Genomic DNA, 24,344 nt, shown 5'->3' on the forward strand with positions numbered 1-24,344 from the left:
AAACAGTGAAATTTTAAAACCACATTTATTTTTAATACAAAATCTGTTGCACTATTACAGAAGTGAGCCTGTATGTTTACCCACACATGCACAGATAATTCAGCATCTACAATTAAATAAGAGTAAAATGATATTTCTTTTTTACCAAAACCACTGGCAAATCCTGTTAAGAAATCCTGTTCTCTTTGTGCTTTGTAATCAATGTTCATATAATTCATGTCGTATTTCAGTTCCCATTAAAAAAACTGACCAATGGAAAGCTTAAAGATGCAAAAGAAGCTTATTACAGCTGGGTTACATTTGGGATTACTTCATTTGTGCTTTACCTACAATATATACATGAAAGCTGCAAGGTGTCCTATGGACTAATGTAGTGCACTGGCAAAAGCTCTGAATGGTTCAGTCAGAATCTGCAGTAACTGAGCAGATCACTATGCTGTTTTCACAGAAAAAAAAAAAAAAAAAAAAAAAAAAAAAAAAAAAAAAAAAAAAAAAAAAGGAAAAAGAAAAATTAAGTAGATGCTTTAAAATACCATGCACACCATTGGCTATAGTACTTCTTGCGCAGTACAACATAAGCTTTCTTGGTTTATTTGTCTGTAACACCTACAAGCATATAGCATCTACGCTTTAAGTGTATTTACAAATTCAACAAAATATCTACATATAAAAAGCTTACTTAAAATTAAACTTGATGCAAGTTATGAAAAACCAATTTATTGGCAAATGAAACTGAGCATTCCTTCAACCATAGGTTGTTATAAAAATTTATATTTGGAGGTAAACATTTGATTGATATAGTATGCAAGAAAAGAATTTTTTAACTGATAAGGGTAATCTTTTACCAATAAACCATATTAGCACTTGTCAGATGGAATGCTGTGGTTCCAGTGGTAACCCCCACACTGCTTCAGGCTGGAGATAATTACAAAGCTGCCTCGCTGATCAGGCTGAGCACAGAGAGAAACGTGCTCTTACTGATGGAGTCAGCTGGTTTGGGTTTTTAATGATTTATTTTACAAGAGCTTATACCTTGCTGTGTTAGTAAATAATTTAACTCTGGTTGTGTTTGGGGATTTTTGTTTGTTTGTTCATTTTCATTTTTGTTTAAATATTCCAAGGCCATGAAACCATGCTGTGCTGTATCTGTGTAGAAAGCTTTTTATAAAGGGAAAAAAATCATACTCTTCTTTATGTAATTTAAAATATTTTAAACTTTCCATTTTTAGCACAACAGTTTCATAACACTTCTTTTTCTTCACATTTTTCCTTTATTTGGCAATGACAGTTGTCTGCTAATCACAGTTTACTGCACCAACTGATTTAGTAGTACAGCGCATTACGGAATGCATATTGTATAAAGGCACTGAATGTACTTTGCCCTGTGTTTTCTGGAATATTTTCCCTCGTTTTAAAGTTTTTCTTTCAGTGACTGTACAAATTCCAAAATGCATTGCAATGCATATCTTTTATGCCCTAAAATCAATTCAATGTGTTTTGATGTAAAAATAGAACACTTTACTGCTGTAATACTTGGTAGATTAAAAAGGCTATAAAGTAATAGGAGCAAAGAGCAGATAATAGGGTCTCATTAAGCATCAGCAAATGCAAGTGTCATACTTAAATCATTTAGCAATTATATACTGTACATACTGTTCCTAACTGTCTTGCAAAAAGACATATGATAGCTAGACATTAAGTCACCAATTTCACAACAATGTCCACAAAGACATTGAAGTTCTATATAATACTACTATAACACTCTGACAATGAGAACGGAATTCATATCCAGGGATTCAGCTGAGGACTGCATAACAAATTGTCAAACCATGTTTTCGTAGTGTACACAAGATTATCTGTGAGTTGTGTAGGGGTTTTTTTCCATGCATTATACTGTATTTTCAACAGGAAACAAAATTACAAGTTGATATTACTGTTTGTGTCAGTTCCTTAAAAAAAAAAAAAAATACCCAAGTTTTGAAAGAAATTTGAATTTTATATTTTGATTCATAGTAACATACCACTTACTGTGTCATTATGCTGTGTACTGACATTAACCTGCATATTCTCATAGCATTAACATCTGGTGGTGAGGAGCTCCGTTACCTGTGTGTTCATAGTATGAGAAGGAGGATGTACAAGTGCTTTGAGCAAACTGAAGGTACAAAGGGGTCAAGTTCTGTGGTTACACAAATGAATTCATGGCATTTACGGGAGAAGGAGCCTCAGAGCTTTCATTTCCTTCTGCAGGTTCTTTCTCTTTTTTACCACTATATTGTCCAATAAAGGAGCCATCCTCATTGAACTGACCATTTACACCTTCTCCATAGTCAACTAAACTATCATCACTGTCTTCTTTTTTCACAGTTCTGTCTGAAGGTGTCCGGCTTCCTTTTTTTAGAGGTTTATGGTCCTCTGCATCACTGGAGACAAAAACAAACAAACATGGGATTAACTGATGTTCTATTTATTAAGACAAAATCAGCCATGCATGCAGAGTTTATGAAAAGCATGTGTCAGCCCTATAATCCTTTAGTAAACCCACATCACATTGTCGAGACAAATCAATATGATGCAGTTCACATGAAAACATGGTGTAAGAATGGTTTAAACAGAGAATGTCTTCAGTGGAGGGTGGGAGAGTTGTGGTTTCTTTTATTTTTTTTTCCATCGTGCATGAATTTTCAGTGGTAAGACCTGGGCCCTTGGCTTGGAGGCCATGTAGATGCAACTGCAAGCATTAAGAAGTGGGTTGTAAAGTTATAAATAAATAATTTGTTTGTTCTCCAAAGTAACAAGCTTATGATGTGCCGTGAAGTTAGTCTGTTAAACTTCTTAATTTCTTTGACTCCTTGAAAATGAATGGAGAATGAATTTGGTTAAATGAAATATACCAATTTTCTTTACTAGTATAAAGAAAATAAAAGTGCTGCATTTCAAATAATTTGTTACATAATGCAGGCCAAACTTGCAATTTTGAACCTTACCTTTCAAGAGACCTACATATTCCATTAAAAGGGTGCAGAAGAAACAAATGAAAATAGCCTAAGAAGAAAAGCAAAGTCCATATCCTGATAGTGATCAGTATTTTATCAATAATAAGTTGCTCTTAAAATTGCTACAATATTTACTGTATTACAGGTAAAGCAACAAGTTAGCTTACAGTAGCTAGAATTGAGGAGTTGAGAGCATGCTTATTCTTTTTCATTTCTTATCAGATCCATCTCCCTACGCTACTGCATGACTGATAATGTTCTGACAGTGATGATGGTGATTTGGAGTACAACAGAAAAAGGAAAGGAAAGAAAGGCCAGTAGAGGAGATCTCATCAGCAAAGTACTGTGGTCTTTCCTTTGTCAGTGGAAAAGATGCAGCACCATCAGCATCCTCAAATAAATTTGCAGCTGTGGTAGGCTTGTATTTCATGAACTAGATATAGTTGGACTTTTTTCAGAATCCTTTACACTGCACTTCAGTTTCAAGATGAAGATTTCAGCAGCAGCTCCAAAGCATATTGAATTGAAACTCACTATTGCCAGCTGCACTTTTGGGTGCAATTATTTACCTTGTCTTAAACAGAACATGTGACTTGATTTGCATATAGGGTACAAAAAAAAGGAAGTAGTTTGGGGTTTTTATTTAGATTCACAGCTTATGGGAAATACAAAGAAACACATATAAAATATTAAAGAAACAACTACATTTTTCAATTTCTAGAACAATAGGCTGAATATATACTCAGCAAATTATTTGAACCCTCTATTTTCTAAAACTTAACATCTTAGTTCTTCAAATAATGCTTTTTTTTCCTAATTAATACCTTTAAACACCCAGAGAAACCACATATATATATATTATGTAGGATATGTAAGGCCACGCAGATCATATAGTTAGCCAACAAAAGCCCTTTTGAGAAATTATTGTTAGAAAACCATTACACTCATTTTCCGTCAAGTTGTTTCTCCTAATCTCATCACCTTTTTTTTTTGCTTGGGAAAACACTAAGTTATTAAACTCTAAGTTATTAAATTTTATCATTCTGCCTATACACCAGAAAAAAGGTGGTAGGAATCTCTCTCTCATTTACATGCAAGAAAATCTTCATGCTCAAAGCACACAAAAAGCAAAACCAAATGTGACTGTATCAGGCCTGATGTTTTACTTATTGCTGTGTACAAGGCACGAGGATAAATGTCATTGTTCTGTGCTCACTGGTGCTGAGACATACAGGCCAGACACATTTAAAAGATTGTACTGCAAAATTTCAAGAATCCAGCAGCAAAGTGAAAATGTTTATAACACTGTGAACACAAGCAGACTATAGAGACATTATTGATGAGAGTTCACTTTGCAAGGACCCTATTTTTAAAAGACTGACGATGGGGTTGAGTATTTAATAATCATATACAATGTAGTTTCTCAGTCAGAAGGTATTAATAGTCATTAAAACAGGCTGTATGAGTCAAATGAAGGCTGGGCCCTCCCTTTGTAACTGTAACCAATCCTACTCCCAAGGAAGATCTTGCTTTCTGGGTAAGACTGATAAGGGAAGAACACTGGTATGTGGTTTGTTGTTTAACTTCAGGTGAATAACTTCATAATCCCTTACACCATGATACACAGAAATGAAAATAGATTAAAACTGCAGTTATATCATTCCAACTGGTCATGCATCTCTGTGCAAATATTCTAAAGCATGACCCTAGCCAGTGTAATTCACTAGGTTGGACTATGCATAAATAAATATTACGCCACTACTGTATTAAAAGTATCAACATTTTTGTGTTTAATCAAATGAAAAGCTTGATTTGCCTTTACAATTTAGAAAAATCCGAGTATGAGAACTTCTGATTTATGTTGCTCTTATGGTTTTATTATTTATATTTTTGCAAACAAAGTTTATGTACAAGACAAACAATGAAGAAATACTTACACAGTTGGTTGCATTGTGTATAAGATTTTTCTATATTTTAGTCAGAATGTGAATTCTACTGTTTCTATAATTAAAACCAAATAAAACTCCAGGTTTACCCAGGAGTGTATCTGCACAGAAATGGGCACTGGTGAGAGTACAGTCACAGAAAATGCAAAAATCAAATCTGAACCCAGGGATTCCTTCACTTGTTGCATTATATAAGTCTAGAGAGAGGTTCTGCCAGGACTCTGGCAGTGGAAAAACAAGTGGAATTATCCAAGATGCTTTACACTCCTGGTTCAGAAAAAAAACATATACCATAGTACCATTTTTTCTGTATCAAACGAATAGGAGGAGCAGAAAAAAGTAAACACATCAATGTTTTGGACAACACTTTTGCTACCCTGGGGATTCAAAACACAGCAGGGGCTGTGGTACTCTGGTGAAATGAATGTATTATCTGTTTGTTGCCAAGAAGCAAATGGCTAAAGCTGCTGAATTACATTAGGAAGAGCTATAGAACACTTTAGGCTGTAGAATATATAATATTATATTGCCAAAACAGGGTAAAGCCATAAGTATTGATAATGTACCCTCAAAGTTTGCCAACCTTACTTACAGTTGTTCATGAAACTATTCCAAAATGCAATCAGGATCAATCATACTTTCTTTCAGTTTCTGTTTGTGGTTTTGCTCGCTGACTTTTATTAAGTACCTAGTGCAATACTGTTATATTAAAAAATGAAGCGCAAATTGGGCTGACTAAAATTACATTAGGAAATTTAAGAAGTTTTTGAAAGTGTCATTTATGCAGTGCATAAAATTAATAGTCAGAAAACAATACTGGAAGGGAACCAAACATGAGGTGAGAATGGGTATGAATTCTTTATTTAGAGACATGGAAGTTAAGTGTACTCATACTTTTACTATTTTTTGCTTTATAAATAAATTCCGTACTCGTATGTTTTTAAGGATGAAAATTTCTCAAAGAGGACTCTTATGTACCAATCATTTTTGTAAGTACTTATATGTACCACATACACTTCTTTTCAGTAAGAAAAGTGCTTAATATTAAAGCATACTCTGAAAGCATGATTGAAGTATTAATCATTAATGACTGCTATTATATGAATATGTTTCTTTTTCTTTAGTTTAAGGAAACACATACCAAACTTGAAGCTAATTATTAAGAGATATAAGAAGTATGAAAGTAACAATAATATAAGTGCAAAGTACAAATTTATTTGTTTAAAAAAAGAAATTCCATTTCACAAGCTTATCAGTTATTGAAAGAAATATGTACCTTGAAATCTCCTTTCTTCTTTCAACTTTTCAATTTTTCTTCCTTAGATATGGGTACATGCAGCAACCAGTCAGAATGGGGAAGACACTTTTACGATGCCTCTGCAGTCCAGCAGGCAACTAGTTCCCAACTAAACTTTGCCACATTCATAGACATGCAAAAAGACTCAATATATGGTTAGCAATATACTACTTTTCCTTATAGCACAACTGTCAGGTGAAAGGCAACATGAAACAAAGTGGCTAAAGCACTGTGGGCTATGAGACACAGAAAGTGGATGCAGAAGATGAAAACTGTTGGCAGTAAATTCCTTGTTCTGTGACCTCAGGTCAATAGCCCAGAAACGTTTAAGTAAAAACAATCAGGCAGAGCCACAGAAATACCTTCCACTACGGCTTCCCTGCATACTCCAGGAAAATCTGTCCCTATACCTAACAGGCTTCTGCTCACACTCCTAAATTATTAGGACTGTGAGTCCTAATATTATTAGAGTCAATCCAGACTTCAAACCATTTTACTATTTCTTATTTAGCTAAGACTTAAGCACACCTATATTAGTCTTCTGAGTCGTTTTTCATTAACATCTCTGTAATACTCAAACTTCAATCCTGGCTGAAGCTGGACAAACTGGGTGATGAAGCTCTGGCTTTAAAAAGCAATGATTTGGAAAAGTTGTTAATCACAGAAGTATTCAAGAATTAAAACAAGAATTTTCAAAGACAGTACATGTGCATAAATTAGAATACAGTAAGACCACTGTCAAATCAAACTGGACTATTCAGTTCCTCAGGCAGTCCATTGAGATAATCTCTTGTTCTGGAAGGGTCAAAGCTTAGAATTACAGTCCTGAGGCACAGATCATGGCTAGATCCCTATGGAAACACACCTAAGCTGCAACTCAAGTAACTACAAGAGAAAAAACTACACAGTTGTAGTTACAAACTTTATTTTCATTATTAATCAACTCAGAAGAAGGAAGAGTAATATATTACCAAGCAATCCCAGAACTCTCTGCCACAGTGTCTCACAGCATATCCTAGAATTTCTAGGAAAACTACTGTGTGTCAAAATATTGAAGAATAGAGGCAAAATAATTCACCAAAATGTGCAAATATCCTGTGTTACCACACTACCAATCCTACTACTGTAATTGCCTTGTCCTGTTTTATCTTCTAAGAACATTCTGCAGACCACTGGACTTTTGTTCTTCCCTTGTAGGTGCTTGCTTCCAGTCTTCCTACCCATGAACCCATGGGTCTGTAGCTGTCATAACTTCTTAATTTCTCTTGATTTATGGACCAGGAGGAAAATTTAGGCTGATTTATACACCTACGCCAACCTCAACATACATCTCTGTTATTCTGTTTCTTGCAGATTCTTAGTGCAGACAATGACTGTCCACAATTTATTGTCTCAGTCTTCTGCAACTCAGAAAACCACTGAGAATGCAGTACAGATTGCTCCAGAGGCACTGTTTTCCTTTTTGATGTAAAAATTAAGGAATCCAGCCAGTCACAGGAATACAGCATCCACAATCATTCCATGGTTCCTGAAACACCTTCATTTCCTAAAGCATTATTTCCTTCACTAGATCAGTATGGCAGAAAAATCTGATGTTGTCTGGTCCTGCAGACCAACCAACTCTCACGCAGAAAGTATTCTCTTAGTTGAAGTTGAGGAGTGCAAAACTTCAAACAAATCCAAACCATCCCAACACCATTAGGAAGCCCAGAAATGAAATGTGAAAAAGTCCTCCCCTAAAACTGAGAGCTATGATTTCTCTAGAATATCTTAATTAGCCATTAAGACTTATTAACTTCATAATTTAAATCTTACTGTGAAACAACTAATTTTCTAAGCACTGGGTTTATTTGTCCAGAAATATTGAAACATTTCTATGTGTTTCACTCTTCTCAGTTCCTGAGAAACTAGGAAGCAAGTCTGTGTTCTTAGAAAGTTCCTCTTGATGGTCTGGTATCTCTCTGAAAGTGAGATGTCTTTTCATACTTGGCATGAAATGATTGTGAGACTTTATACTTTCCCTTTCCTCCTTTGAACTTTGGAGGAGAACGCAAGGAGCTCAGACACTTGTGAGGAGAACAGGAAGAGCTTCCAACAGAGCTCTTCTTTTTCACCTGATGTAAGGAGTGTTTGTGTTCTGAGAACTCCTTCATGATCTGGAGTAAGGAGTCACCAAACAGCTTGCCCCCTGTGTACGGTAAAGACAGCAGTTTACGTTTCAGATCTGGCGATGAGCTCCAAGGACGCAGCCATAGAGCTCTCCAGGCTATAGTGAGGCATGCCACATTTTTAACAGTGAGGCTGAGAGAATCCTCAGCTGCATCATGGATAAAATCAGCTGCAATTTTACACAGCCTGTGTTTCCTCTGCACGGCACCAGATGGGACCCATTTCTTTTTGAATCTGGCTTGTTCTTCCTCCAACCATATTAGTAAAGCTTTAGAAGCATAAGTGCAGTAGATAGATACTCCAAGCTGGGCTGCAACTAGCTTGAAAGATCTTTTAATTGCTTCCTCAATCTTTCTATCAGTAGGATCTTTAGGGAGAGCCTCTGAATTATCAGGTACTGACAGTACAGAATCACCAGTAACCAGTGCTCTGTCTACCTCAGGCAAGGTCCCCCACAATGCAGCTTTATCCACTGGAAAAGGATAGAGCTTACATAGGACTGGTGAGGCTTCATGCTTGCCTTCAGGATTTCCCCAAATCTTCCAGACAAGATCTTCCACGGCTGAATGGACAGGAAGTGCATTATCAAACTTGCCTTCTTCAGAGGGGATAAGCAGTTCTTCTGAAGCACATTCAGATTTGGCAGATTTTAGCATTAGCACTCTCTTTATGTGTTCAAACAGATAATTCTGATTCTCCATGTCAAATTTACGCAGGGGATCTGGTCCTTCTGGATCTTCTGCAGGGGACTCAGATGCCACCTCCCCATCTTCAGGGGCTGATTCAACCTGCAAGGCCTTGTCAGCCTCAGGTTTCTCCTTCCCAGAAGCTGTTTGATCTTTTAAGCTGTCCATATGATCAGACTCAGAAGTCTGTGAACTGCTCCCAGATGCTTCTAAAGGAACCAGTGGAACTTCTACGACTGGTACCCTGGGATGCTTTAGTGAATGAGGCCTAGCCTGTGCCACAGACGTTATGCTTTGTCTGGCTGCTGTCAAAGCATCCTTTAAGACAGTGGCCAGCTCAGGCAAGATCACAGATTTCATTAGTGAATTCTTTTCAGATTCAGAGAAGTGAGTAGTAGTAGAAGGTCTTACCTTCCTGTGGCAGGAGCTCTGAGTGTCTTCTGAATCTGAGCTGCAGTCTGGGGTCTGGCTGTGCTGGAGAGAAGAATGCTGCCTTGGCAGTAAGCCACCAACTGAGTTGCAGCTGAGAGGTGGCTGGAAAGGGGATGGCTGTCCTGCCTGAGAATCTGAGCCCTCCTCCGACCCCAGTATCTGTTGCTCAGAAGCATGATGTCTAGAGCCATGCCTGTACTTCCACTCGTCTGACCTCCTTTCCTCTCGGCAGAGGGAAGCAGAGACAGAACGAACCCTCGTGAGCTCTGAAGACTGCCTAGCCCTCCTCCTGGTGTAGGAGGTCTCTGATCTGGTGCTGGAGTATTGATCCCCTGACCTTCTGAAGAAGTTGGATCTGTCAGATCTCACAGACTTTGCTTTGGTAAAGACAGGGTCTGCTTCAGGAGAATTGGCACAGCTACCTTTTCTTTTCTTTTCCTTGTCCAGTTTCTTTCCTGTCCAAGCAGACATGGACCTGAAGTGATGAAAAAAGTTCAAAATACTCGAATTCCTAGATCTTTCAAAAATTACATTTTTTTCCAAGGGAAACCCTATACCCTTTTTCCTCAAAGAAGCACCGCATCATGTGAGGCAGACAAACTGGGAACTGAGTGACTGCAGTGATGCTGGGCTGCAGAGAGGATGACAAGATATCTTCTGTAATCTGACTGGTTGCTGCTCCTGCCCTGTCTCTAAGGAAAAAAGAGGAAAGCCCAGTATAGACTAATTACACAGAAATACATTTTTAAAAGGAGTTTTTGCAGGGTACATAGAATGAACTCTTTCAGGTGAACAAGTGTAAAAGCTTGGCATGTATCTGCCCATATTCACCAGATATGAATGAATAAATGCATTATAAAATAATTTAATAAAGCTCTATATCATTCTTTAGATAAACTCAACCCACTTAAATAAGGAGATATAAATTCAAATCTTGCTATAGGTCACACATGAAAGCAGGCTTGAATACTTATTTCAGGCCTGACAAAATATGTTTTGAGGTTGTATCATTTGTACAATTCTGTACAAAGGTCAGTTTCTGCTACTGAAAGTTCCAAGTATCAAGAACCAGTGGAGCAATAAAGGAGTATGCAAACTAGGCTTCCCAGGAAAACTTATACAATACTTTTTTAACTCTACTTCCAAAAATTGCTTCCCACTTCTCTTTTTATCAGTTGAATTTAGGTAATTCATATACAGCACTTACAGCTGTAATAAAATACTATTCTGAACTCATTAACCTAAGAATAGAGTATACTGTTTTTAATCAAAGAAGAATAAACAGAAACTGCACCTTAGCATTCAGAACTGTACATCTAGTCCTGTCAGATCAAGATGTACCTTTCCCTTCTATGAAGAAGCTAAGACAACAAAGTAGATCCTTCTTGAAAAAAACTGCTTTTTCTATGTACATTTGTAAATGTCAAATCTTTGCAATAATAAAGGATTTCTACACTGCTTTTGACACAGGAATGCTTTATCTGTTATAACACCTACGCAAAACACAATTGTATTGACCCAGTTAGAAAATGCTAAGATTATTTTTGTACTAATCAAAAAAGATATAAACTGCTTATTTAATAAGCTATATTCATAGTTGTTGTATGAACAGTCTTGCCAAGGCATGCTTTTGGTAATGCCAGTTTTGGCTGGATTGCATTTACTATAAGGGAAGAGAGCCAGGAATAAGAGCGGTGCTGCATGCTTTGAAGCTGCTTGCTATATATCTTCTACTGAAATACATGAAAGAGAGAATTTGCTTTCTTGTAGGACACTCCTTCACCTCCGTGTATAACATCACCTTGTTATTGGATTAGATGTTAGTACTGCCAGCTATTTTAAATGCATTTGTTCTCCAGTCAACACCAGATTGTCTTTATTAGGCTTCAGTAAGAAATTTATTTTCAAAAACTGTAATGCTCAACACAATGCCCTAACTGAAAGGACACTGTATCTGGCATTTGAACTATCTGAAAGATGGCTTTGTAAATAAAGATTCCATACTTTGACTTTCAAACACATACAATTGTGTTTCAATCTGGTTTTCACCTTGCATTAGCAAATGGCTTATACTAAGCTTGGATAACCTTTTTTCCTAATGATGTGGTTGAAATGCTACTTTTAGTTCTAAATAACACTGGATAAAGAATCTTTGACATGGAAAAAAAAGTTAGTCTTAAATTAATATGTGTGATACTATATACAGTACATGTGTGACATGAACAGTGAACATGACAAACCACATCAGCTGCTCACCTGTATTCACCAAATGTTCCATCATCTTCCTTCATAGGTTGTATTTCTGGATCAGCATGTGCATCCTCCTTTTCCTTCACTAAAATATTTGAAACAGTAGTTTTTAATCATGAAACTACAAGATGAGAACATCCAAGACCTTAATTTCTCAAACTGATCACACATTTGGCAGAAATATGGTTTTTAAATGGGGCCTTAGGCTATTAGGGTTTTTTTTTTTTTGAAGAAGAAAAAGATCAGTTAATTGGTTAAAGATTTTTATTTTAGTTCAAGTATGACTGTATGTCATTTTGTATTAACAGAACTTTTTCTTTCATTTCTAGCACTAAAGAGAGAAGATTGTTAAGAATCTTACTAAAAAACTTACTTAGATTATTAATAGAGTTATTGTTTAATCAAATTTGAATTATTTAATTCTACTTAACAATGCTCTCTATTTCTTCTTGATATTCTTCTCAATCTGAATCAGATTCATTTTTGTTCACTGTTGGTTTGTACATTTTCTGCCTTAATTTCATGTAGTAAGCCTCCAGAGAATTTTAAACACTTTTTTCCATTATTAATAATTCCAAAATAATTCTTAAAAACCATTTTCATGGTTTGTCAATTTCTTCTTTTCTACAACATGATCAAACCCAATGCAAAATCACATATACTGGAACCTAGATTTTACACAATTGTATTTCTTGCACATTCTGGTTTTAGGTTTAATCCTTGTTCACTGGTGGGAATAAATTCAGGCATATAACTTGTCCCTATAAAATAATAAAAGTAGCACATTGACACAGAAACCTACTAGCACCCGAGGAGTCAGATAATTACAGATGACACATATTCCTGTAAGTTAAGACTATTGACAGGATAAAACAATATACTGACTATAAGAATTATATTTATAGTTCTTCCCTTTGCCTTTTCATTTCTGTTTTTCTGGCATTCATTAAAATCTTTCCCTTGTCTAGCAGATACAGTTATATAATCCAATAAACAATCTCTTGGCTTTTACTCTGGTAATTTCCACACTTTATTTGTACATCATTGATTTATTTGCTGTTATTTGAGAGGATATGAATCATTCCTGACAGTATTTACTAAGCCTATGATTGCAATAACACATAACACCTTGAGATCTATCAGGTTGCAACAATTTCATACTGAAGTAATTGATTACTTTCTACAAACCACAGGCAACGTCAAGATGACACGCAAAAATTGTGATGAAAAGGAGTTCATAACCTAAATTTTCATAGATTTCATAACTTAGTGCTTTCCATTTGTCACTACCTGTGGAACAGTACATTTGCAATGACCCAAGAAATAGAAAGTCACTGCTATAAACACCAGTATATGTTGATTCTGGAAATCTTATGAACAGTCCAGGTCCACTTTTATATGTGTTTGTATATGCATATGTACCTGTGCATGAAAAAACGTATACCTTACCACTAATAATTCTGCAGGAGCAGCAAAAAGGACAGAATATCAAGGATCCACAAAGTAATGACAACCTTAGCAGCCAACTGCCCTCTACACTTTTACTCAAAACCTTTGTTTTACTGCCTCTAGATGGTGGCTCACTCCACGTCCTCCCTACTCTTTTCAGTTTCATCACTTCACTTGTTTCAATCACCTGAGTCACTTTTTCTATACCCTCTGTTATCTCATTTTCTCTTTAACAAACCCCAAATATTAGGAAAAACACCCTAGGATGATGTCTTCAGCCCATCATATAACTCTATGTAACACTATGTTCCTTAAGCATCTGTTTTCTTCATAACCATAGGCAGCTGGAACAGAAACCTCTCTTACCTAATTCTTGCTGTCACTACAAATCTTTGCTCTCTCTGTAAAACAATCTACCAGTTAGATGGGGCAGAGCAGGATTCTTGTACTTAATAAAGGGAATTTCTCAGAAAAATAATCCTCTATTCTAGTCCAGCAAGTTTCCCTATGAAGAGCTAAAATTCTTAGTGTTCCCTAACACTAAGTTTTCAGAAGTGCACTGGTCAAAACAAGCAGGAGAAAATAAAATCAAGTGTGGATTTTTCTTTTGTACTTTTCCATCTTTTTCATGCCCAAATCAACAGTATGAACCTCAAGAAGTTTGAGTTGACTTTAAATAAGCATTCTAGAGTCTGGATATTTATGTTATTTCCAAACCTTAGGAGAATTTTTTTTCATGAAATCAAGACTTTATGTAAAACTTATGAAGTATACTTTCTATTGTAGCTAGAATAGGAGAATGAAAAATCAGATTATTCTTTAATGCTCACTTTAAGTTCATTCATAGCTTCTCATACCTCAACAGCTCCTCTGAGATCCTATCTGGCAGCACTGTGGAAACTGGTTCTCCCTTCCCTTTTCAAGACAGCTTTGGTCTATGGAGCTACTCCACAGAAAGAAATATAAGACCAGGGAAAGACATATATGATATCTCTATGTCTACATACATACATACACATACATGCCTTTTGTAACATGTACCAAGAGGGATGCATGTTTTGGTAGAAGACATACATTGTGTAGTTCCAATTTTTAATGAAAAATTATAAAACATACTTGGTCATTCCTAGACCTACCATAAAAAACCCCTTATTCTACATCTCCTCTTAGAAAGAAAAAGAATTATAGAAAAAAACCCCAGCCTAACTGAAGGATGGTAACTTAGCTGCAAAACTGCAGAGGCTGAACATGACACAAATTCTGGGAAGGAACTCAAGTTATTGGAAACAATATAACATATGAAGAGATTTGTCCTATGACGTGCATTCCCCATACTTTGAAGTAACCAGGGGCTATGATCTGAACTTTCTGACCAAATAAATTCTAACTCAGCTCATGTTAGTGGATTAAACCCATCTGCACTGGACTTCAGAAAGTGGAATCTGCACTAGTGGTGATGCTCCAAACAAAGCTCAAACCTCTCTAGAGAGGTCATGCACTGCTGTGACCCTCCAGGAATGAAGGAGGTCCTTCTCTTATGCAGAAATAGATACAGGTTTTCTACCAATAGGCAGATGGCTCCTGTCAAGCCTACCAAATGATAACACTGATTTGCCATATACACAGTGGAAATGTAACCAGCAGCAAATGTCATTTTCTGGTAAGCCTGAGATCTGTCTTAATGGGTTACCAACAGATGAATTTTACTATCCTGGTTAAATAGCATACCTGGATACTTGCCACCCTTATTCCTCCTGATGAAGCAAACAATCAGTAAAATCAAGATCAGAAGAGCAACAGCACACATGAGACCAATGAACCATCCTTGAGTAGCGATGTCTACCTGCCGGCTTGCCATTGCTAGAGATAAAAGAAGAAAAATTATGTTTTGCTGCATGTAAATGCTATGTTACTTCAGATAAATAACAGCCAATATAATGTTAAAGAATAACATTCCCTTTAAAAAATAGATAGCATTAAGAAAACAGTGATTCTGTATTTTGTATTTTCATTATGCAGAATATTTCCAAGTACCTATGCACAGAAGTTACTTTTCAGTATATAAGAAGTCTGCTAACACTTAAGCTTAGCAACTACTTTGCAAAATCTACACACATACTACATTGTTTTCCACAAACCTCAAAACTATTCTCAACCACTTTGAATTAATTAAACTACTGAAATGAAGTTGCAAATTGTAATTCACACAAACATGTCAATTGCATTCTCAAAATTAATAAAAAGCCAATACTGATTAGCTAATGCATTCCTATCATTCTGAAATGGGGAAACAGATCAGTCATTCAAGGGCCCTAACAAACAATTTCAACTAAAAATCAACAATGAAGCATCCTTTAAAACCTTATTAAGCATCAGGTTTTCTTCCTTTCCTCAAACCCATACCTCATCTTACAATTACTTTATCATGATTGTCATGATTTAGTATTAGGGCTTAACACAATGCAACTGGGAAGCCTTTCCTTGGCACGATTTCTCTCCAAATGCTGAGTCTAGCTGGAAGATAATGTAAATAATAAGCAATCTAAAAAGAAAATACTACAGGCACTAATAAGGGCAGGAATTATCTATGTAGTCTAGAGTCTGGATCTACTGGCTTCCAACACAGTAGGAGGATTTTTCTGGTGAGGCTTATTTTCTACTCCACTGTTGGAAACACACTACAGGCAACTTGACTTAGGATTTGCTGCTGAGAGAAATAGGGATCAGTGAGAAGAGTTAGGGATACATGCTCCAAACAGAAGAGAATATGAAATGGAGGAAGATGAACATCCACCCAAACCTATCTTCATTCTTCAGTTTCTTCTCCAGACCCAAACCCCAAGAGTATGAAACTCTATGGAGAGCTGCTCAGTAGACAGAATTCAAGGCGATGTCTCAGTGTCATCTTCTAGTTAAGAAAGAGTGTGAGACAGGTAGCCTGGAAAAGCAGCTGCCAATGGTCCCACATTCCTGAGGGATTCTGTGAAAATAAGAAGTACTCCCAATGTCTGGATACAGCATCGGCAGTCCATTCCATACAGAAGAGCAGTGTGTATTCCACTTTAGAAGCACTATACTAAAATTAACTCTTTCTTTAAATGCTTATTTTTCGTCTTACTGGGCAAAGCTATGACTTGATTTTCATTTAAATACTTCAATGTCTTAATGTGCCTGGTTACTGTGGAGATACAATCAGGAGATTTCTCAGCTCTTGTTTTTGTTGTCTGATGTTTTAGAAACCAACTTTTATATGTACCAGAATTTAACCTCTTTTTGCATAGAAGTCTCTACATGTCATATAAATATACAGTTTAGATACCTAAATATTTATACTTTTTATGCCACATATAAATGTACATAAACATATATAAATATTAAAAAGTGGCAATTAAAAAATTTAAAAAGGTAATCTTCCTCTGAACTACAAATGAAAATAAAATCAAACTTTTTTTCATACTAAGGCTATAATTATTTTGGGTTTTGTGCATCTGTGTTCATAAGGCATTAAATGTTGTATAATACATACTGTTACAAAATGCAAAAGCACAATTCACATTCAAATGTAGTAAGAAAGAGCATCAAGCCAAACAACTCATGCATAAAAATATGCAAGACAGATGGGAACATGAAAACTTATTTATGCAGCTTCCTGTATTAACTTACTGCATTTCTAGTAGGAAAGTGTTTCTAGATCTCTGTGCATCTTTAAAAATGGCACATTTCCTGCCTATGCTAAGCAAATTATTTGCTTCAGGCAGAAAAACCTTGCATCTTGGTGAGCCACTAATGCCAGAATCAATGAGAACACTGTACTGGGAATGCCCAAAAAGATAAACCTGTACACTGTGAAGACTCTCTGTAGGAATGCTTGTCAAAGAAAAACAAAAGTGGGAAAAGCCTCATATTTGAAATATAAAAGTTTCATTCCTAATTAAGGATATGTTCCAGTGTTTGCCTCTTTGTTCCCTCCATCTTTTTGCAGTGTCTAAAAGTTTTGACCTAGGCTGAAGACAGCGTGACACAAGATTTTTCTGTAAGAAATAGGCTATGTTTATAATTTCATTCTGGACTTTGAAACTTTCCATTATCAAGAAACAGAAAGGAGTGTCTAAAGTCCCTTCTTCCTTAACTACACGAGTCAACGTGACTGGGTAAGTACAGGAATCCTTATCTACTGGCTCAGTATTTTTGTGCAGTACTTTTTGGGAAGGTTTCCATGCAGCTTGTTTTGAATTATATTAGTCTTGGTCCTTGTTTACTGCTCCTTTAGGCTTCAGATGTGTATTTGCATAACATTTCACAGGTAGGCTTCTGTACCACTAGCTGTTTCTGACTGTGTTCAGCCCATACATATTTGCCTGGCACTGTTATTCAGCACCATGTTTTCAAACCTTCCTGCAACATGACAAACTGTGAACAGAAATAAAACAAAACAGAGAAAAAAATGGTGATTTTAAAAAGTGCTCACTATTAAACTGGCATACCCATTACCTGTGTTGTTGCCTGATAACTGTAACATAATATTCAAGCGTACTTTCATATTTAAATTACTTTCTTATAACATAATATTCTGGAGTTGGTGGAGCTACTGCTATATAACTATGCACTGACCAAAATGCTTGGAATGAGCAGAAGTGGCTAGCAAAGACGAAAATAATTACAGCTGACCAAGAACCTGATGATGGCATGGCATGTGATGGCAACACCATATTCAGCATACCATTGAAAACCCTTCCAATAGAACCTTTTTCCTGAGTGGAATCAGCAGGCATTCTGATTTGCTTACGAAGAAATAGGACTGCAATATGAACATAAGGAACTTAAACAGCCTTACTGATTCCCAGGATATATGTGTGACATCAAAATCCATGTAAAACTAGTATATGGCAGGAAAAGAGAGATTTACAAGTAGGAATGTCTTAACACTGGTATAAATAGATTACAGGAGACATCAAATTGAATCTGCAATTTCTGATTATGCAAATATTTTAGCTCTATAAAAAGAGATGTTATTTAAATAGAGCTGTCTAATTATACTAACTGGAAATATGAGAAATAGGTCATCTTCAGTGCACAGCACACAGATGGAGTGTGAGCAGGGCATATCTTGCCCCTAGTACAAACATCAGTCAAGTAGAGTGAATTGAAAGGATGGAAACATTCATAATCTACATATAAATGTACTGGCATTATTTAGGAGTTTATAAAATCATTTAACATTGATCTATAAAAGGAACATGCAAAGATTCTAGCTGCAACACCTCTTGGCTAGAAGCAGTTCAGCATTTCAGCAGCTGGTCTATTATTCTGACTACAATACAGAATTGGTACAGTGTGCCTCACCTGGACCTGTCTCAAACAGATCCTCTGAACTCTTAAAACCAGACAGGCCCTCAGCACCAACCCGGACTTTATATGCTGTTCCTGGTGTTAAACCCTTTAAGACAAAGAAGCTTCGAGAACCATTTACAATTTCTTTTTTCCAATCTTCTTTGCCTACAAAAATTTTAGGAAAACAACATATTGGAATTTTAATTTTCTCTGTATTACTGAAAGATTCTAGACAAAATACTACTGACAGTTAATTGACTAAACTATGGATCATCTTGAGAAAAATAGCTGTTCTCTCAAAAATAATAAAATTATTTAAAATTATGAATAATAAATCGCATGCAACATATTGAAAAAAAGTTGTACAGTAATTATGAAACTATTTTAAACATTTGTTCCATTGTACTAAAGAAATACAAATTTAATTTATTTTTAAAATGCTTATTGACTCTGTAATTATGAGATACATTAAAATAGATTTTAGTCATTTAATTAAATGACACTTCTGCAGTTTCAGTCAATATTTATTTTGGTCAAGAAGTTCTACTTCAAAATCCAAATCCCTCTTGTATCTATCTTGTATTTTCTAGGAGTCTCAATGATTTCTTTGTCCAATATCCAGAAAAATGCATTTCTAGTCCAATTGTCAGGTTAGTCACCTTTAGTCATAACTTCAAAAGGATGGAGTATTTGAAAAGAAGTAACTTGCTTTTATTAGCTAACATTGTTTTAATTATTACCAAAGTTTTAAACCTGGTTTTAGGCAATAAGAGTACATAAATTGATCTATATCCTATTTTAAGGTTTAATTTAAGAAAGGATATCTTATTTAATCTTTTTTCTTTCCTGAACTGGGCATAATTTAGGAAAATCCTTATATCCTATTTTAACACAAGTAATCATATTTTTACACATGTAATCACTTCATGATAAACAACTCCATGCAAACTACATTTTTAGAAGTTCAAGTTCAAAAGAATTTATAAAATAATACAAAGGAACAAAGGTTCATATTCTATTTATTCATCAAAAACCTGCTAAACATTGATGTTTATTAAAATTAAAATCATTTGAGCTTCCTGACCAAATTGAAAAATAATTTAAGACATTTCAGAGCTATCATTAACACTGGGTCAATTTAAGACCCCATTTACTATAAAAATCTTCAAAAATACATCTCAAAACTTTAGCAGAATTTAATGAAAGGACTTCTTACTGCCTGCTACACCATATTCAACATAAAAGTTCGCATGATCTGGTCCCTCATACTCCCAACTGACATTGGCATAGGTCTCAGCAGCAGCTGTTGTAACATTTCTGATCCTTGGATAAAGTGGTTGAACTAAATACACAACAGAAAAACAAAGCAGAATACGCAGTTGTGACTTCACACATTAAAAAATATTAAAAGAAGTTACTATGTTAATTTAGACCATATAGAGGGAAAGTATAGCACATTTTTCATTGGTTCTGTTACTGGAAATTAGTGACTGAAGTACTGTATTTTGAAATTTAATCCCAGGTAGTTACTACACTAAGGTATTATAAAGTAAAATCTATTACTTTACTGAGCATGCTCTGTACCACAAAAACTGCCAAATACTTAAAACACACCTAACTGCCAAAATTCTGAAAAACATTATTTCCATTCATCTAGAAGTAAAATGCAGACAGCTGGAAAGTGAGGACATTGTCAGGGAGATGGGAAATGGCAGGACAGAAGGGAGGTATGCAGGTGGTACACTCCTCCCTTTATGGCATGTGGCACTGAATGGACTGCAAATGGCCCAAGTGCAAGCCCTCACAGGATTTTGGCTCTATTGCATTGAGAGTGATAAAAAAGGAAGACAATACCCTTATAGAATGTTGGACGGACAGTGTGCATGACTGGGGAAGTTGCAAAAAGGATTTCTGAATATCCTTCACCATCAGAGATAGTAGGAAAGAAAAAATAAAGAGTAAAAACACTTTGCATCAAAAAGTAGCAATTAACTAATACAGTAAAACCTTACCTGTTAAATAAATAACACATGCACATTCTAACATCATGCAGGTTTCAATTAGTTTTTACTTGTTAAAATATGAAACAGCTAAGTGATACACATGTATTTGAAAAGAAACTGATGTACGTACTGGCAGCCTTGCTTTCACAGGATGTTCCCAAAATCAGCTTTTGTTAATATTATGCATTCATGGCCCCTTTAGACACTGGAAAACTAAACATCAGATATTGGAAAGCCAATATGAAAATACTCTGAAGGACACGAAGCACCAGAAGGCAAGGAGCTGCCCACTGTAAGGTACTGTGCCTTACTGCTGCCCTTGGGTCAGACAGCAGTGCTTTCACAAACAGGCAAAATGCATCTGTGAAAAGAGGAGCTCCTCTCCTCAGCATTCTGAAATTAGCCACTTCTGTGCTCATACCTGAGGTCTTTGCTCATACCCTAGCTCCAGTAATGCCTGTTACAAATGGACATAGAGCTCAGTGTCTCTGCTTGCCTAAGACTAATGGAAAAATAGATTTTAGTAGTTCTCATGCTGTAATAGGGCAGATACAAAGAGGATGCTCCTCAAAGGTATGAAATTAGTTTTAACTGAAAATGCCTCATTTTGCCGCTGACTTTTCTACACTGCTAAAAATATCTTTTCTATTAGGAACATTAAAAATGCTTCCCAAAGGACCATGAAACATCAGAGGTAAAAATCTAGTCTCAGTAAAGACAAATGACAGAATTCCAATGGCTTCATCTACACTAGAAAATAAAATATGCAAAAGCCTGTTATCAAGGCAAGAGGGGCTGTACAGAATTTATCTATCCACTTAAATTATTTTCTTCTTCTAACAGGCTGGCTTTGTCCATATGGCCAACTGGAAAAAGTTCAAAGTTATGCACAGAGAAAATGGCTTACTTGGGCCCCTAGAACAGATGAAATAACATGAGTACCATGTCTTGAAAATGATAGTTTCTAAGTACTTTTTAAAATACTTAAATTAGGCAAATTCCATCAGTTCTTCTGATAATGTTTTCTGATTATTACAGTATTTTACAAAATAATTTTTTTATCCCCATATTTGCATCAAATATTTCTTCTTAACTCTGTTTCAGTAGTACTCGTTCAACAATTCAATTTGAACTGCTTCCCCAACTGATGTTTTTATAGCTAAGTTGTACTTATATATATTTTCTTTCACCAACCAAAAATAATTAGGAATATATTATTTAAATAATAAAGAATAGATTTATTTCTTGTTAAAACTACCTGATCAGAATGGCTGAGAAAGCACTAGAAAAAGAAAAAAACAAAAGCCATCTATTTCTCTAAGTCACAACCACCCTAAGAAATACCAAAGCCAGAGCTGTCTATGGGAAATGTAACATGTAACCATATACACTCTGGTAATGCAAGGGGATTAGATTCTGTTTCTATGTGCCACTTGGAGGTGGCAAGAGGAAAGAAAAGCAGTCTCTAAATTTAGGAGGGTGCAGAGTCTGAGATTGCAGACAGGATGTATAAACTTCCTTCCTGATTTACACATGGGAACAGGTGTTTGTTTCAATAACCATCTCAGCATTTTGCTGTGCCAAGAAAACAAGTGGTTTGTATTTGAAATATGCCTTTGTTTTGTTTCAATAAATTGCCTTTTCTCAAAGCCATATTGTCCTGAATTTTGGTCTTCCATGGAAGATGTCTAATTAGCAGCCCAAACATACGACTGATATTTGTCACAATAATAAAGAGAGAAAAAATTGTTAGCAATAATCTGTTTTGTACTCCTGCAAACAGATGCCACAGCATTACCCCTAACTTCTTCCTCCTCATGCCTGAGCACTTGGGGATGAAGGAAACTGTGTCATCTTCCGTGAAAGACTACAGATGATGGAGAGCTTCTGAATTACAAAGTAAATTCAATAATCACTCGATCTTATCTTGTGGAGTATTTTTCCATTTGCAGTTTCCAGTTTCTGCTCTCATCAAAGAGTTGCCTGCTAGATTAAAGGATCTGGTAAAAGTCTTTCTGTTCATATGACTGCATGTAACAATCAAGTTTGCCCTGAAAATTACCCTGATTTCCTTGGTATCTTAGTTTCTAAATCCTCTCAGGTGACTGATTTATGCTTATATTTATCAGATGTATCTGATTCTTACCACTAGCAGTTTGTACAGATTTACCCACATGTACTATTGGTCAGATTTAAATTCTGTGGTTTTTAACCACTGAATACCATGCACCAGGAAATTGGGTCAGTAGCATATTTCTTTATAAAATTATTTTTGCAATTCTCCTCTTTTGCACTATTGCTTGATCTCATTTGCCTTTAGGCCTGCCAAGTTTTACTTAAGACTGTTAAATGTGCCATATTTGCAACATGACTACACACAGAAGAACATAAAAGATGGCTGATGGATCCTGAGGTGATGAAAGCCTGAAGGTGAATTGGTTATGACATTTAAAGCTTGGAGTCAATCCACTCAGACTCTTTGTCTTCTCAATCACCACACCTCTAATTATAATTAACCTCTCAGGTCTTCAATATGTTTCCCAGCACTGTTCACAAATGGAAAAAGTGTAATTGTCAGCTGGCAGAAGCTCCCAGCGTGTGCAAGCGCCAGCTGGGAGAAAGGAGGCAACAGGGGCAGGCAGAAAACTTTGTCCTGGAGAGCAGAGCACTGTGCTCTCTCATCTGTAACCATGCCCCACACTGTGCAGCAGTGCTGGCAAAAGCATCACTCTAAGAACCATGGGAATGGACTGTTGGTAAGCTACAGGTTTTATACAAACCCACTCTTATTCGTCTCCCTCTGGCAAATCACGCTTTTTCTTTCCTGCCTCGATACAATGCAAAATTCAGCTGGCACTTCTGAGTATGTTTTTGCTGTAGTAGCATATAAAAGCATTTTCCAATCGTTGAGAAAGAGGCCTGGGCTCAAAGTAAAATATTCCTTTCTTTTCAAATTAATTACAGTGCTTTTTTACTGGAGTTTTTTGGCAGAGTTTTATTTAATTTTTCAGCCTTTCACAGTTCCACAAATCACAGTTATAGCCTGGCTGCAGAATCAGTAGAATTTAATAGGGCAGGACATGAGTTTGGAAGGTATTTTAACAATAAAATAGGTACTCTTTCTCAAGACTTAGCCCAGAAGAACAATAAATCAAATAATCCCCAAAGTGACTAAACTTTAGGAATTTTCATGGAATTCACCTGATATTCAGGAAAAAAATGTTGGGTGAGTGCCAAGCACAGATTTGAAGATTAGTCAAATGGGGAAAAAACCCCACAAAACAATATATCACAGACAATTAAGTTAAAAGGCATACATAAAGACAAAAGTTAATTTAAAGGAAAAAAAACCAAACCTGTACAAGAAAAAATAAAGGTAATAGATTCTGCCAGAGCCTGTCAGACACAGAAAAGGGGTTTCGTTTCCTTTGCCTTTTTAACATTCATAGTATGAAATTCAAGCTTTAGTATAACAGTAGGAGTGAATTCCATTTCTGGCAGTGAGAAATGGGCATTAGTCACTTCTGGGATTATTTAGGCCAATTGCAAGAGCATTTCTGCAGTGTAAGAAACACAGAAACCAAAGAAGAAATGCAAAAAAATACGTCACTGATGAGCATTTGGCTTGACATCTACAAAGCAAAAGGTATTTGCAGGAATTTTTGCACAGTGATAATAATCCTTTCCTCTAGTCTAGCATGCAAAGCATCAGCATTATTCCCAATGAACTTAAAAGAGGACAGAACAGCGGTTCTGCACAGCAGGCTGTACTGAAAGAATCACAC

At 35.9% G+C, this 24,344-nt stretch overlaps 1 protein-coding gene across 25 annotated transcripts in view; it reads right to left on the minus strand.

Moving 5' to 3' along the window:
- Positions 1-448: 448 nt before the first annotated feature.
- The window catches only part of NRCAM (neuronal cell adhesion molecule), a 146,989-nt gene continuing 123,093 nt past the window's right edge, over positions 449-24,344 (minus strand). For 7 of the 25 annotated variants that reach the window (XM_063396656.1, XM_063396654.1, XM_063396653.1 and 4 more), the window contains 3 exons: positions 14,954-15,085; positions 11,783-11,861; positions 449-2,423 (listed from right to left, as the gene is read on the minus strand). In XM_063396656.1, coding sequence (XP_063252726.1) covers positions 2,186-2,423; positions 11,783-11,861; positions 14,954-15,085 — 449 coding nt within the window. In that variant the 3' untranslated portion in view covers positions 449-2,185. Of the gene's footprint in view, positions 2,424-2,996; positions 3,046-6,074; positions 10,002-11,782; positions 11,862-14,953; positions 15,086-18,568; positions 18,722-19,772; positions 19,899-24,344 lie in introns of those variants that run through there. The other 18 variants (XM_063396638.1, XM_063396642.1, XM_063396636.1 and 15 more) reach the window with 7 other exon arrangements.

The sequence above is a fragment of the Prinia subflava genome, chromosome 4 (assembly GCF_021018805.1).
Source record: "Prinia subflava isolate CZ2003 ecotype Zambia chromosome 4, Cam_Psub_1.2, whole genome shotgun sequence".
Classification (NCBI taxonomy): domain Eukaryota; kingdom Metazoa; phylum Chordata; class Aves; order Passeriformes; family Cisticolidae; genus Prinia; species Prinia subflava.